Raw genomic sequence first — 15490 nt, 5'->3', positions numbered from 1 at the left:
TCTATTGCAACGTTTTGATGCACATAAGTTATATCAAAAAGAGATCGTTTTGTGTATCATTTTTAGAAATGATACACAAAACGGTCTCATTTTTTGATGCAAAAAATTTAATCAATTTATATCAATCATGGCCGAATTGAATCGACTCAAAATTAAACGAAGTTTTTTCAGATATTTTGGTAATAGTACAATTGCGGAGACCATTTCACTATTTAATTTGAAAATGAAAATAACAGAAAATCAAAGACAATGTGCAATTCGATAATTAAAAAGTGACAGCTTATAAACATAACCTAAAATGCATGAGAAAAAAATTGTCGATAAAATCAATATAGCCGAGCTTTTTAGAAGGTAGATGGCAGTTTTGCTTTTTATAAAAACGATTCAGAAAAAATTTAAAGAAAGAAAATAGATGAGTGCTGCCATCTACCCTCTAAAAAGCTCGGCTATATTGATTTTATCGACAATTTTTTTCTCATGCATTTTAGGTTATGTTTATAAGCTGTCACTTTTTAATTATCGAATTGCACATTGTCTTTGATTTTCTGTTATTTTCATTTTCAAATTAAATAGTGAAATGGTCTCCGCAAATGTACTATTACCAAAATATCTGAAAAAAATTCGTTTAATTTTGAGTGGATTCAATTCGGCCATGATTGATATAAATTGATTAAATTTTTTGCATCAAAAAATGAGACCGTTTCGTGTATCATTTCTAAAAATGATACACAAAACGATCTCTTTTTGATATAACTTATGTGCATCAAAACGTTGCAAAGATTTGATGCAATTTTTGGTCTCAATTTGATACTTTTAGGAAAACTGTGACAAAAAATTTCGTAGATTTTTGTGAAGAAAACAATTTATGAAAAAAATAATACGCTTCTATAAAAAATTGCAAAATAATTATCTAGCAAGGCACGGCAAAACATGGACCATAAAAGTGCATATCATGAAAGTAGTGCGATGTGTGTATTATTCATTGTTTCGTGTCCTCCGAACGTTCTATAACGCAACGTCGAGAATATCCCTTATTGTTACACACGCGGTTTCAGTTGACGTTTATATATATATGACGAGAAAATTGCGAGGGACCAACTAATTCCACCCCCTCGATCTTCCTAGTCGTGCGTCTCTTCCATGAAAAAAAAAATTACCACTCCAACTTTTTTTTTTTACCCCACAATGTACTTTCAATGGACATACATTTTTTTTTTTTTTTTTTTTTTTTTGATGGACATTGCATTCGATCCCTCAGAAAAAAATGATTTCATGTCACATAAAAATAGTAGACAAGACCAAAAAAAAAACCTTTTTTCTTATTAAAAAAAAGAATTATTTTCCCTTATTAAAAAAAGAATTATTTTCCTTTATTAAAAAAAGAATTATGAAAATAAAACGATTTTTCCTCAACAAAATTGTTATGTAAATAAATATTGTCAATTAGGAGAAAATTAACAAAAACTAATTATGTATTTATGACATTTTTTTATTAGAAAAGTTGAAATAAACTTTTTGAACCTAATTGAACTTTTAATCGCAAATATATATGTATGTATACACATTCCCGTGAAGTAAGTTTCAAGTATATCGTAACTATTCAGACTTCCTGACAAAGTGAAAACTTATCCTTAAGTTGGTAATACAGATATATATATATGTTTATAAAAGGTCCGAATCCAACTTGAAAGCATTTTTACTGTCTGAAATATTTATCATCACATATATAAAAAAAAGGCGGTTATGCAAACGCCCCTTGAGCCTCACCCAAGAGGTACGGGTCAAATTACACGACAAAAAAAAAATTGTATATACTTTTTCGCGCAGTTATGCACCCTTATTTTACTTTCATAAACGCGTTTATTACATTTTCTTTGAAAATCCCTTTTTCGACGCAAAAAAAAAAAATTTACATTACCTAGAAAATACAATTTTTAGTAAAATATAAAAAAAAAATTACCTAGAATAGCGAAACGTTTCACTATAGTAGCAAAAGTTTAACTCGTTTCAGTTATAAATTTTTCTAATCTAGTGAAACCTTTCGCTGTTTCAGGTATTTTTTTTTCCTACTATTTGATTTAGTAATATTTTTTTTATTAAAGTGAAAATTTTTCACTCAAACAATATTACTAAATTTTGTTGTAATTTTTCCCAAAAATTTGTTTTTTAAAAAAATAATTTTTTACCAAAAAAAAAAATTAGTAAAAAAATTTCTAAGTGAACTCTCCTTAATTCAAATTTACACATCTTAAAATTAAATAATTTCGAAAAAATGGAAAAATCGGATAAAAAACTCGAAATTCAAATCCCTTGAGTCTTAAGTGTGTGCATCTACTTTGATAATATGGAAAAATCCAAAAGCTCAACGACAACTTTACTAATATACGAATTTTTTCTTTCATTTTTTTTTTTTTTTTGGAGAAGGGCCTAGCGTTCAAAACGAAAGACACACTCAAAGTTGGTTCATTTGAAAAGTTTTTTTCCCAGCGCAAATTTTTTTTCTCATACAATCCCGTGTTTCAGGAACTTCGCATATTCTCCATTGGGCCCCCCCCCCGTTTAAACTTCCCCTCTTTTCTCTCTTCCTATCCTCTCCTCTTTACCGATCCTTCTCCTCGTACAACGACTTTTCAAATTAATTTTTAAGGGTTTCATCCGCGAAGCTCTCTCGTTACCGCGTCGCTAAAATCGTACCTCGTTCATTTTCGCTTTCTTCAACTCGCCTCGCCGACTATCTTGACTTCTTATTTTTTTTTTTTTTTATTTTTTTTTTTTTCGTTCAACTCTGATCCAACTCTGTATGAAATTTACTTTTCTCTTTTCACATAGCTATCCACGCGCTCTATTTCTCTTTCTCTGTGCCTTTCGGCGAAAAGAGGAGAGGTGTTTGCCGAGGTAGCGCAATAATGCCCCGATGTACCTAGCAAACTTGCGAGAATGCACTTTTTATTTGTTCACAATTGTCAATATTTGTTTTCGCACTGGGCAAAATAATAATGGCGTATATATAAAGGAGGGGGGTGAAAATTTCTTTTATAATAACTCAATTGTCGACGCTCTTATTTTTCCCTTGCGAAAATTGATTTTTTTTTCCAATATCTCAAAGAATGTTTGCATTTATTAATTTTCTTAAACCAATTACTGATTTAAAATTTAAAAATTACTGATTAAAAAAAAATTAAAGTGGTGTCATTCAATAATTTTGTCACGTCAAAAAATACAACTAAATTTTTTTGTTATACAATTTTTCCAGTAAAATTAAAATATTTACCTTAATAACGTACGTGGCATCATAGGATTGAATCTGCAAAAACAAAAATTAAAATAATAATAAATAATAAATAATAATAAATAATAAAAATAATAGAAATAATAAAAATAATAAAAATAATAAAAATAATAAAAATAATAAAAAATCAATAACAATAAAATAAAAATTCAATTCCATTAGAAAATATTGTTTCTCCGCAAAAAAAAAAAAGATTTACAGGCATAATTGTATCTAAAAATAATATTCACTGCTTTTCAGAGCTCATTTTCAAAATGTTTTGATTATCATATATATATTTTTCCGAAAAAAAAAAATAACAAATGATAACATTATTTTTAGATCTTTGTTGAATCGATTCAAAAACCTTCAAACTTAAAACTGCAAATATCACTCTTTAGAATCAGACTAGTTTGAAAACTTTATTTTTCCTCACGTGAGTTCAACTTCTGAATTGCTATGTTATTGCGAAGTAATTTCACAGTACATATTTGTATATCACATTCACTATATAGTATATATATAGAAAGTTTCGTCTGAATATGTGTTGTGTGCGGAAACTTTGCGGGATAACAAAAATAGTTTCGTCTGCTATGGAAAAAAGTAGCAAATCTCCTTTATCAAATAAAGTGCCTCGCAATCTTTAATATTCCAGTTGGTCCAAAAAAAAAAAGAAAAACTCTTTTTACGACTTTCTGTAGATTATACAAAAAAAAAACGATTGCACAACTTTTTTTTTTTCTAAAAAACGATAGAAGTTTAAATTACTCTACGAGTAATTTTTTTCAAAAAAAAAATTCTCTATTTATAAACAAATTTCAATTAAATTTTTTTTCGCAAAAAACTTTTGTATAACTAAAATAGAGCTTCGAAATGAGGAATATCAAAATCGGAAAATTCTCGAAAAAAAAGATTATAGATAAAATCTCTTGATGGAAGAACTAGAAACAAACTGTATAAAAAATAACTAAAAATTTAAATCTGGCACAATGTGAATGAAAAAAAAATGCTAACAAAAAATGTGTAAATTATCAAAAATTTCAAAAAATTAATAAAATCTTTTTTTTTCTTTTCAGGCCAAGTTGTTGGAATCGTCCCACGCTTGGCTCGGTGCCTCCACCTCCAGTATAGCAGGTGAGTTTTAAATATTTTTACAACGTCCATTCTCGAATTTCCAGTGGCTTGATTCGATTTCCGAGCTCGTAAAACAAGCGGAAATTAAAACCGAGAAATTTGACATCAGCATTTACGGAGCATTATTACCATTTTTATTATTTCATATATATACACACATTTATATTTGTAGTTTCATATTATATTATTATCTTTCTTTTCGCACAAAACGTATATTTTTATACCAACGATATTTCGGTATATATTTAATTTTAATAACATTAATATTTAATTGCGAAATTTTTATGTAAATTTATAACATTTTTTTTTTAACCTAAATTGCATTCAATTTAATTAACTTTATACTTCAAAAAATTATTACTTCTCATTTAGTAGAAAATGAAAAAAAAATTGTTGATTCAAATAATCGACTATTATTGACTATTATCGACTTCAAATAAATATTTATTTGAATCAAATAATTTTTATTTAAATTGAATAAAATGTATTTCAATTTTTTTTCAGATTGATTTTTAATTTATTTTTGAGAATAAATTTTTACACCGTTATTTAAAAAAATAATTTTATACAATTTTTTGAAAATATTGAATGCAATTTGGATAATAATTTTTTTTTTCGGCCTACAAAAGTGAATGATCGCGATATAGGAAAAAAATATATATATATGGAGACGTCGAATCCGCTATATATAGGTATATATATATATTTGCAACGGGCAACAACTTTATTATTCTTTGGTGCCACGATAAAAGTCAGGAATGCGTTTAACATTAACGAAGAAAACTATGCGGAGAGTTAATAGCCACCGATAACAATGCGCTCGCGATTTGTGCTTTGAACACGCCATTCAAAGAGGAAACGAAAGAAAGAGGACAAGAAAAGGCATAGCGACCTTTATAGAATGTTACCAGGAGTTTTCGATTCTTCCTATATATGAAATTATAATTATATTTTTTTTTTGACTGTTTTTATATTAAATATTACATTTACATGTTTCTTCAAAATTACTCTCAAATTCAATTATTATCATTTTTATTATCACTATTGTCATTATTATTATTATTATTACTATTATTAATATTATTGTTGTTACTATTATTGTTATTATCATTATTATTTATAAAATTTAATTGTTTTTTATATAGAATATTTTTTAAATTAAGAAAAATAAAAAATTCACTAATTTGAATGAAATTATAATGTTTAAATTTAATAAAAAATCTAAATTGAACTATATTTAATTAAATCTAAGAGGCTAAATTTAATTTAACTAAGGTTAGATTAAATTGACTTTAAATTTAATTAAAGCACCAACTAAAAGTTAAGTTTAGAAAATAATTCGAAATTAAATTTAAATTGTGAATTAAATTAGAACTGAAATATCAAGTCAGAATAATAAATTTGAATGTAATTTAACCTCTAAGCACAATGAAAATAAATGAAAATTAAATATTTAATTATATAATAAGATCAATGAAATTAAAGGAAATAAATTTCATTCATATATTATTTTTTTTTTTTTTTAGAATTTTTCTATTGATTTTTATAATATTTGCAATGCTTCTAATTTATTTGTTAAAAAAAAAGAAGAGAAAAAAAATATTACTCCTCACGTTCCGAGTTCTTTATTCGGAGAGAATTTAATTACTTTCTTTTTTTTTCCTTCTCTTTCTTTGGTTTCGTTTGATTCTATGGTTTCAGAGAGAGAGAGATTATTTTTCCAAAGGGAGAAGTATCAATAAAGTCTGTTTTTAGGCTCAGAAAAATGACTTCTTTCTTATATGAGTTAATTAAAAATCTTTTAGACAATTATATATATACGTTTGAAGAAAATAATTCCTTATTGAAAATAAGGATCAAATTCATATAAAAAAATATTTGAATCGGTTACTTATTGTCAAATAAATATTTAATTGAACTAAATTATTTTTACATATTTGAGTAAAATAAACTATTTTAATCAGTAATTTTTTTATTTGAAGCAAATAACATTTAATTGATTCAAATTAAATATCAAAACATATAATTTATATAATTATTTGACAATTATATTAATTTATCATTTTTAAATTTATTTATAAAATTTATTCTATAACATTGTTTTTTAATTTATTTTATAAAAAAATTCAATAACAAAAAAATTCAATAATTTTTGCATATAAAAAAACATATTTTTCTGACTTGATTTAATAGAAATGAAATTATATTGTTAATTGAAATTGTTTGCTTTCATGTTGTGTGTGGTTTTTTGCGGGGGAAAAAAAGTGAGCTTATAATTTTTCGTATTATATCAAAATCAAAGAATTATAAAAGTCATATAACATGGAAAAGTACATATATAGGAAAGAGAAAGAGAGAGAGCAAGCATTAAGTATCGAAGAAAAACCCCTTCTCTCGTGTCAGCTAATCGTGGATAATACATGGGTCGTAAGCTGATACTTGACCGTTGGAAAGCAGGCTTTAAAAGCGTTTGTAACGCGCGTCAAAGCATAAATTGCGACGTATATAAGCGGCGTTAATTACTCTGTACGTGCGCGACGTCGGGTGGAACTCTCGCGCTATATATACATATATACACGCAAACCGAGAATTTTACTGACACTTTCCGGATCTTCAAATTGAGAGCAAATTTCTCAGATTACGCATTAATACAGAAAAAATTTTATTAAAAAAATATTTATTTTATTCTATATTTTATTATGTAATAATAATAATAAAAAAAATATCTGTTTTAAATATTAGTTACAAAATAGAAAAAATTGAAATTAAAAAAAAAAATTTAAGTAGAAAAAGTTGCACTTGTCAGACAAAATAAGTTCTAAGTAGAAAAAGTTTGTTTTTGTACGACACAAAAAAAATACACTACTATAAAAACAAATAAATTCTTATATATATGTGAAATTCACGTAAGTAAAATAAATTCAATTGAATTTCACATTAAATTAAATTTTAATGAAACTCATCATTAATTATATTGTAATTTAATTAAAGTTAAATTAAAGTAAATGCAATTAAGCCTAAATTAAAGTTTAAATTTAGTTTAATTTGAATTTAATTTAGATTAATGTTAATTATAATTCTTTAAATTCAACTCTTATTGATAAAATTAAATATTTTTTTTTACAAAAATATTCTGTATTAATGCATTTGAAAAATCTTTCCCTAATACTGAAAAAAAAATTAATTCAATTTTTTTTCCATGATTTCGTCTCTTTAGAGAAAGAAATTAGGAACTTTTATAAATAAAATTTTCTACAAAATAAAGTTATATATATAATGAAAGTAATTATATTTATATCTAGATTCTAAAATGGGTCTCGGGATGTAATTAAAAAAAAAGAGATGTAAATAAATGGGGTTAATGAAAAAAAAATGAAGAATTCGAGATAGGTATCTGCTAATTTTTAGCTGACTATTCGAACCTGCTGAAGCTGAAGGCACCAACCTGGACCAGACACGATCTCCAGGAGGCAATTGAAGCTGTGGTCACACAAAAAATGCGCTTTACTCAAGCATCAACTAAATATGGAATTCCAAAGGGCACACTCTACGACAACATTCTTGGCAAATCAAAAAGAATGATGGTCCTCGAGGAGGCTGGTCTCAATTCAAGTGATGAATCAGCTGTTCTTGAATTTTGTTGCGACACAAGTATTCATCCTTATAATCGACGAACGAAAAAATCTCTAAATACAATACTCAATTTTGTTGAGAAAATAAGACGCGAAAGAGATCCAAATTTTATGTTCACTGGTCTCTCTGGTTTTCGATGGTGGTGGGCATTTTGCAAAAAACATTCTATAGTTTCACTTTATTTCAATGACGACAATGAACACGAATGAAATTCAAAAATAATGAAGAAAAAACATTTTTTTTTTCAAGCCCTAACAAATTCTTTGAAATTAATTTAAATATTTTTACATATATATAAAAATTTACTATTTAAAATATATATTTATTATTCCTTAAACTAATTGCAAAAATAAATAAATATAGCGGATATATTTTATTTATACTAATTAATTATGGAAATTAATTCTTCCAATTATAAAATATAATTAATAAAAGAATCGACTAATTAGGACAAACAATTAAATAGTACAACAGAGATTAAATAATTAAATTTAAATTAAGTAATTGTTCGATTTAATTATTTCGATTAATTTAAATTGACAGTTTCTATATTAATTACTCTAATTAAAAATCGCGATATAGATAAATTTGCTAAATACATTTTTAAAAAAAATTGTTTGTTTTTTCATATAAAAAAAAAAGTTATGTTGAATTAATAAAAAGTAAAAAAAAAATTATTTTCTTTTGACTAATTTAAAATTCAATAAAAAAAAATCATTTTAGAAAATTTGAAAATTTGCCTAATAATGTTTTTTCTTCATTTAGAGAACGAAGAACCTAGGTAAACGCATTTAGATTAATAATTAGTGCCTTTTTATATAAAAAAAAAAAAAATCGTCTTCCATCGAATAAGATTTATATTCCATTCCACTTCATTCCATCTTATAACTTTAATTCGGTTTGACGAAGCCAACAATTGTATATATCGTTGCGCGCGCTATTCGTCACTAATTTGATATTAATTGTAAGTAGAGCAATATCATTCCATTCGGTCAGGGACGAAATTTAAAAAAATATATATATTTTATTTTAAATTACGTCTTTCAAATAATTATTCAAATTACATGTTTATAATTCTTGGAATTAAAAAAAAAAAGTTTCTTCATTAATTTACTAAAAAAAAAAAAAGAAAAATTATTTTAAAAACTAAAATAATTAAATTTATTTTCAATTATTCTATTTGATTAATTATTTCACAATTAAAAATTTTATTTAAATAAATAAATAAAATCGTCTCTGATCAGACTGCACGGAGAATCATAATCCAATAATTATTTAGGAAAAATATTATAAAAATACTGTAATAATTAAAAAAAAAAGTGATTATATATGCATAATAAAACGCTCAAAAATTAAGAAATAATTAAAATATGGGGGAAAAATTTTCAAAGTTCAAAAAAATTCAATTTTCAGGGAATTAAAATTTTGTCTTTCAGAAATTAATTTTTAATCGCGAAACAGAAATTCGCTCGATATGTGCCTAAAAGTATCGCTCCAACAGTGACGTGCGAAACAAAAATGATATATATAATATATATTTATTTTATAAATAATTATTTATTTAACCATTAATCAAAAACTTTTTTTTCGCGAGTTCATTTTCCTTGAATTGACGTAATCAGACCCATTAAGATTGTTACTGGCGCCTGCAAAATATCACAATCTAAATATTTTAACGACTGTACTCAAATCGAGGTATTTATCTCATAACGTATTGCTCAAAACTGATTCTATACTCAAGTGTTGAATATTTTTAAAAAAAGCATCTTTAAAAAAAAATACAAAAATTTTTTTAAAAATTAAATCATTGAAATAATAAATATACATATCTTTTGTAATTATAAATAAAATTAATTAAATTAGTAAATTAAATTCTTTATTAATTAAATATCAAATATTTAATAGAAATATAATTAATTAAAAATTAATAGAAAACAAATGAAATTTTATCGCCTAATTATTATAGTAATTAGTAAATTATTAGCAGTTATTAACAAATTATAGAAATTATTATTAATTATTAATTATTAATTATTAATTATTAATTATTAATTATTAATTATTAATTATTAATTATTAATTATTAATTATTAATTATTAATTATTAATTATTAATTATTAATTATTAATTATTAATTATTAATTATTAATTATTAATTATTATTCTCCGTGCAGTCGTAATTATCAAACATTGTTTTGTATTTAAAGATTCAATACCTCAAGAGAAATGTATAATTATATCTGACTTGAGCTACTAAATTTAGCCGAAACTAACTTTTTTTTTCAAACTTTTTTTTATCCTCATTCACTATCTCGTTTTCCATTTTTCATTTGTAATGACTATTTATAAAACTCACTGAACATATATCGATTTCGCTTGACCTCTTTTTATTTATAACGTTAGAAAAAAAAATTCAAGCTTTGTAAAATTTACATTCTTAGCATAATATGCATTCCCCGCGGCTGTTAATTTGCCAAGTCACAAAACAGTATTGCTTAAAAAATACTGAGAAATTATTATAATCTTTAAAATAAAAAAGAAACTCTTCTTATATATTTATATATATATTGTTTATATATTGTAACATGTTTTGTCATTTTGTTTTTGAAAAAATGAAATTACTATTATTATTATTATTATTATTAAGCGAAAAATATTATTAAACTGGTGCTTTGATAATGAAAAATTGATTTTCCTACAAAAAAAACTTATCAAAAAAATGTTTATCGTCAAAAAAAAAATTGTTAAAAATTTATAATCTTCAAATTTTATCTATGGTATAAAAATAAAAATATATATATAAAATTTTTTCCACCGACACTTTAAGAGAAATAAAATTGTTTCAATTAACGAATAAAAATTAAAAAAAACTTTAAAAATTTTTATAAATCATTTTTTTTTTTCATAGAAGAGAACAAATTGAGAAGAAATTTTCAAAAGAGAGAGAGAATGTGAGAGAAAAGAAAAAATGACTAATATCTAAAGAGGCGTGTGATAAAATCACTTGATAAAAAAAAAAAATGAATTTTTTGTTGTTGTCAAGAGATGTACAAAGTGATACATATATATATAAATATACAATAAATGTATACAATAAATAGAAATTAAATGAGCAATTATCGCTCAAAAGATAAGAGCTAATCGACTTTTGATTCGGCAAAAGTGAACGTTTTCAAGTCTCGCTTTGTGAGATGAGATAAAATAATGATTTTCCAGAGAGCAATTAGTTAATTAGTCTCGTCTAATGCCAACGATGGTCTCGTACCGAACACAAACGACGCAACGCTTCTCTACACGTGTTTTTCAATTAATTGTATTAATCATTAAATTGGAGGAGCCCTAATTAGACTCAATAACTTAACTGTTAAATAATCGTTCCGGATCGAGGCCATCATGCTCGGTGCTCACTATTCATGCCCATCGAGAGAGGGCACCTTTTTACTATTTTTTTTTTTTAAACTAATATTTCGAAAAGTCGTACATTTTTCATAACGATAAAAGTTCAAATGGCGAGTAAATATTTTCAATTTAGTTTAATTATATGTTATAAATTAGTTTTTTTTCTAAATTTTTGTTTCTAATATTGTTTTCCTATCCAATAAAAAATGTGTAAAAAAAAAAAAACTTGAAACCTAAATTATTCAGAGAGTTAAAAATAAATCAATTTGAATTTTATTTTTATAATTTCTTCTGTTGAACTCGACATACATTTCTAATTTAATATTTTTCTGATTAAAAATATTTCCAGTTTATTGTATTTTTATATTTTTCTCGTTTTTAATTTACTTTCAATATTTATTTTCGCTTTATATTAATTTATATTATTTTAATTATATATTTATCATTTAAAATTTATTTGTTTTAATTAAAAATTTTGTTTTAAATTTTTTAGTGTCGGTATTTTTCAAATTATTATAAAAGGAAGATATATACGAAAACAGAAAATTTTTTTTAACTGGCTTATTAATTAATTAGTAGCTCTAATTAACGAACAAAAAACCTCATTTTTTCCCCCGTTCAAAGTATATAGTCAATTAACTAATTTTTTTCTCTCGAGATGAATCTAACGTTTAATAACTAAAGAAACCCTTTGAAGAAATGGCTATATAATTTCATTAATTTTTCTTTTTTTTTTTCCCCCCCCCCAACGACATTTGGCGATGAAATTGTTTGACGAAAAAAAAAAATCTCAATGTAATTATATTCTCTCTCATTTTCGAAAATAGAAAATAATATTTCTGGACTTTTTTTCCAGTGTTCTCTATAGATGACCTTCACTCCAAGGTATACCATCACGTATTGTATAATATTTCTATTTATATATTAAAAAAAAAATATCGATAATTGCCAAAAAAAACGATCCTCGCGGGTACTTTTGTCGAGAGACCCAATATAGGCCTTAATTATTATATTTGTCTCGAATTTGTTTTTTTTTCCATATAATTAATTAGCAAAGGGAAGAAGAAAGAAATTTTTTTTAATAAGAAGAGAATATATAGACGTTTTGTCGCGGTTAATTTAAAAAAAAATTAATTCCAATTTTGCTTGACAATTATATAAACGTACGTATGTATTTTGATTTTAATGAGATTATATTGTAATTGTGTTTTTTGTGAGAATCTTCAAGTACTAATGGAATTCCCTTTTCTTTTTCATGGGGGGACGTTACAACAGACAGCTACCAGTACCAGCTGCAGTCCATGTGGCAAAAGTGTTGGAACACCAATCAGAGTCTGGTACACAACCTTCGCTTCCGAGAACGCGGACCTCTCAAGTCCTGGAGGCCAGAAACTATGGCGGAGGCGATCTTCAGTGTTCTCAAAGAGGGACTGTCCCTTAGTCAAGCTGCCAGGTGTGTTTTCAAATTTAATTTTCCATTTTAAATATAAATATCCATCTGTCTATAAAAATTCATCTCCTATCAAAAAAAAAACCAACTTTTTCCAAAAAAATAAATTCAAATATTTATTTGTTAAAAAAAGATTTTAATATTTTAAACCAAAGAAGAAATTATAAATTAAAAAAAAAATGTAAAGAAATTCATTTTTATTAATTACCGAAGACTTAAAAAGAAAAAAAGAAATATTCTCATTAAAACTAGCTCAAAGGATTCAAGAGAATTTCAATTAAAAATTCTGTGACTTATTACATGGTCACCTGGTACAATGTTTTTTTTTTTTTATTACACGGATTTTTAATTTTCCTTGAAATATTAATGCACACGAGACAAATGAATCATATAAAACAAATTTAAGATCATAAGTTTCGTGTATACAATGCAAACACAATTTTTTTTTTTTTATTTAGGGACCATGGCAATAATCTCACACGTTATTTTTAATTGCTTTAGCTTCTGAAATGAAATATTGTCTAAGCTTTTAACTTTATTTTCATTTTGAAAATTTATTGCATTTTTTTTCAAACATTTTTTTTTTAATTTCACCTTCAAAATATTTCGATTAAAAAAAATTAATTTATATTTTTATTATTGAATTCTTTTTGATTTAGTTTCACTTTCAAAATATTTCGCTTAAAATAAAAAAAAATGTATTTTTAAAATTGTATTAAATTATTTTCGATTATTTTTTAATTTATAAAAATATTCCGATTAAAATTTTTTTTCGAAAATAAAATGAATTTTTTCGAGACTAATTTAATTTTTCGTTTTTTTTTCAGAAAATATGACATCCCATATCCCACTTTTGTTTTATACGCAAATCGAGTGCACAATATGCTTGGGCCTAGTGCCGACGGTGGGGCTGGTAAGTTGTTAATATATTATATTTTTGCCATATTATTCACTATATGTTTGGACGTTCAGGACTGACAGACACTTCCTTTCCTCACCTGATATTTCCTAGAGCAATGACCTTTTACTCGCACTAGAAACTTAGCGGTATAATAAATCATTATAATAATGACGATAACAGTCAACAATAAACATATAATCTTTTAAACTCTACATTACAACTGGGAAAGCAATAATTTTTATTGCTCTTGTGTCTTTAAACGTCTTTTTATTTTATTTTATTTTTTCTTTTTTTCTTTCTTTCTTTTCTTTTTTCACTTCTTTTCTTTTATTTTATTTTAAGAATTCATGGAACATAAAGATAATATACGATTGCTCTTGTCTTTTGCAAAGATTCATATAATTATCTGAATTCTTATAAAATTGTTATTTTCACAATAACTCGAAAATGCGCCGACTATGCGCGTTGTTAGAATTTAAAAACATTCATCATGAGATTCACTGTTTCAAATACATATATATAAATTACTACCATTTCTTGAAACTATCATTATATGGCTGTAATTACCATTTTTTTTTTTTTAACAAACGATTTAAAACTACCATTGATTATAAAGTATATTATTTATTGAAGAACATTGCTTGAAACTATAGACAGAAAAAATTATCTTCCAACCTCTATACTAAATTCAAAAAACCTAATTTTTTTATAAAAAGAAAATTTTTAATTCAAAAATATAATTCACAAAAATAAAATAAAAAATAAAAAATTATCTTTCAACCTCTACTAAATTCAAAAAAACCTAATTTTTTTATAAAAAGAAAATTTTTAATTCAAAAATATAATTCTCAAAAATAAAATAAAAAAGAAAAAATTATCTTTCAACCTCTACTAAATTCAAAAAAACCTAATTTTTTTATAAAAAGAAAATTTTTAATTCAAAAATATAATTCTCAAAAATAAAATAAAAAAGAAAAAATTATCTTTCAACCTCTACTAAATTCAAAAAAACCTAATTTTTTTTATAAAAAGAAAATTTTTAATTCAAAAATATATAATTCTCAAAAATAAAATAATTTATTTACTTGGGTTTTATGAATTAATTACTTTCTCCACGAGGAAAATGTAATTTCCGAAAAAAAAAATTGTTTCAATTTTTCCTTGACCTTTTCTATCTTGAAATCATTATAATGGTATTTAATTAAAGAAACAGGCAATTTGTGAAATTTATGTTTTGTGGCGTTAAACTTAATTTGACGGAACAAATGAAAAAAATGACGATATCGTTTCTAGTGTGCAAAAAAAGAAAAGAAAAGAAAAAAAAAAAGCTCGGGTAGCACGACATTTGGAGTGCGAGGAGGTCAGAGCCTTCTGGTAGATTTAGTTGCGCTCGTAAAAGACGCTATTACATCGAGCCTCGACTCATATACGACTCCCGGAGTATTAGGACTCATTCTCCTTTGCGGTTACTCGATTTGACAGCCATTGTGTTTACGTAGGTCACTTTAATTCGTTATTTTATTGTTACACTTGAACGTTATCGCAATCGCTTTTAAACCATTGTTAACAACCTCGAATATCTTTAACTTTTCATACCACCCTCTTCTCCATTCATATTCTATTAATTCCCACACGTTTTCCTATATACAAAACTAAAATTTGACAATCAACTTTTTAATTTTACATTAAAATTTTTAGTTTCTA

The 15490-nt window shown here is 24.8% G+C and overlaps 1 protein-coding gene across 7 annotated transcripts in view; it reads left to right on the top strand.

The window, feature by feature from the left end:
- LOC127281722 (protein bric-a-brac 1-like) overlaps positions 1 to 15490 on the top strand; it is a 379471-nt gene that overhangs the window by 353402 nt on the left and 10579 nt on the right. For 2 of the 7 annotated variants that reach the window (XM_051305588.1, XM_051305589.1), the window contains 3 exons: positions 4345 to 4402; positions 12711 to 12888; positions 13713 to 13798. In XM_051305588.1, coding sequence (XP_051161545.1) covers positions 4345 to 4402; positions 12711 to 12888; positions 13713 to 13798 — 322 coding nt within the window. Of the gene's footprint in view, positions 1 to 4344; positions 4403 to 7810; positions 10596 to 12710; positions 12889 to 13712; positions 13799 to 15490 lie in introns of those variants that run through there. The other 5 variants (XM_051305591.1, XM_051305593.1, XM_051305592.1 and 2 more) reach the window with 3 other exon arrangements.

The sequence above is a fragment of the Leptopilina boulardi genome, unplaced genomic scaffold (assembly GCF_019393585.1).
Source record: "Leptopilina boulardi isolate dan_hultmark-lab unplaced genomic scaffold, ZJU_Lbou_2.1 LbouV2_278, whole genome shotgun sequence".
NCBI classification, from domain to species: Eukaryota; Metazoa; Arthropoda; class Insecta; order Hymenoptera; family Figitidae; genus Leptopilina; species Leptopilina boulardi.
This window is presented reverse-complemented; position numbering and strand designations above follow the sequence as displayed.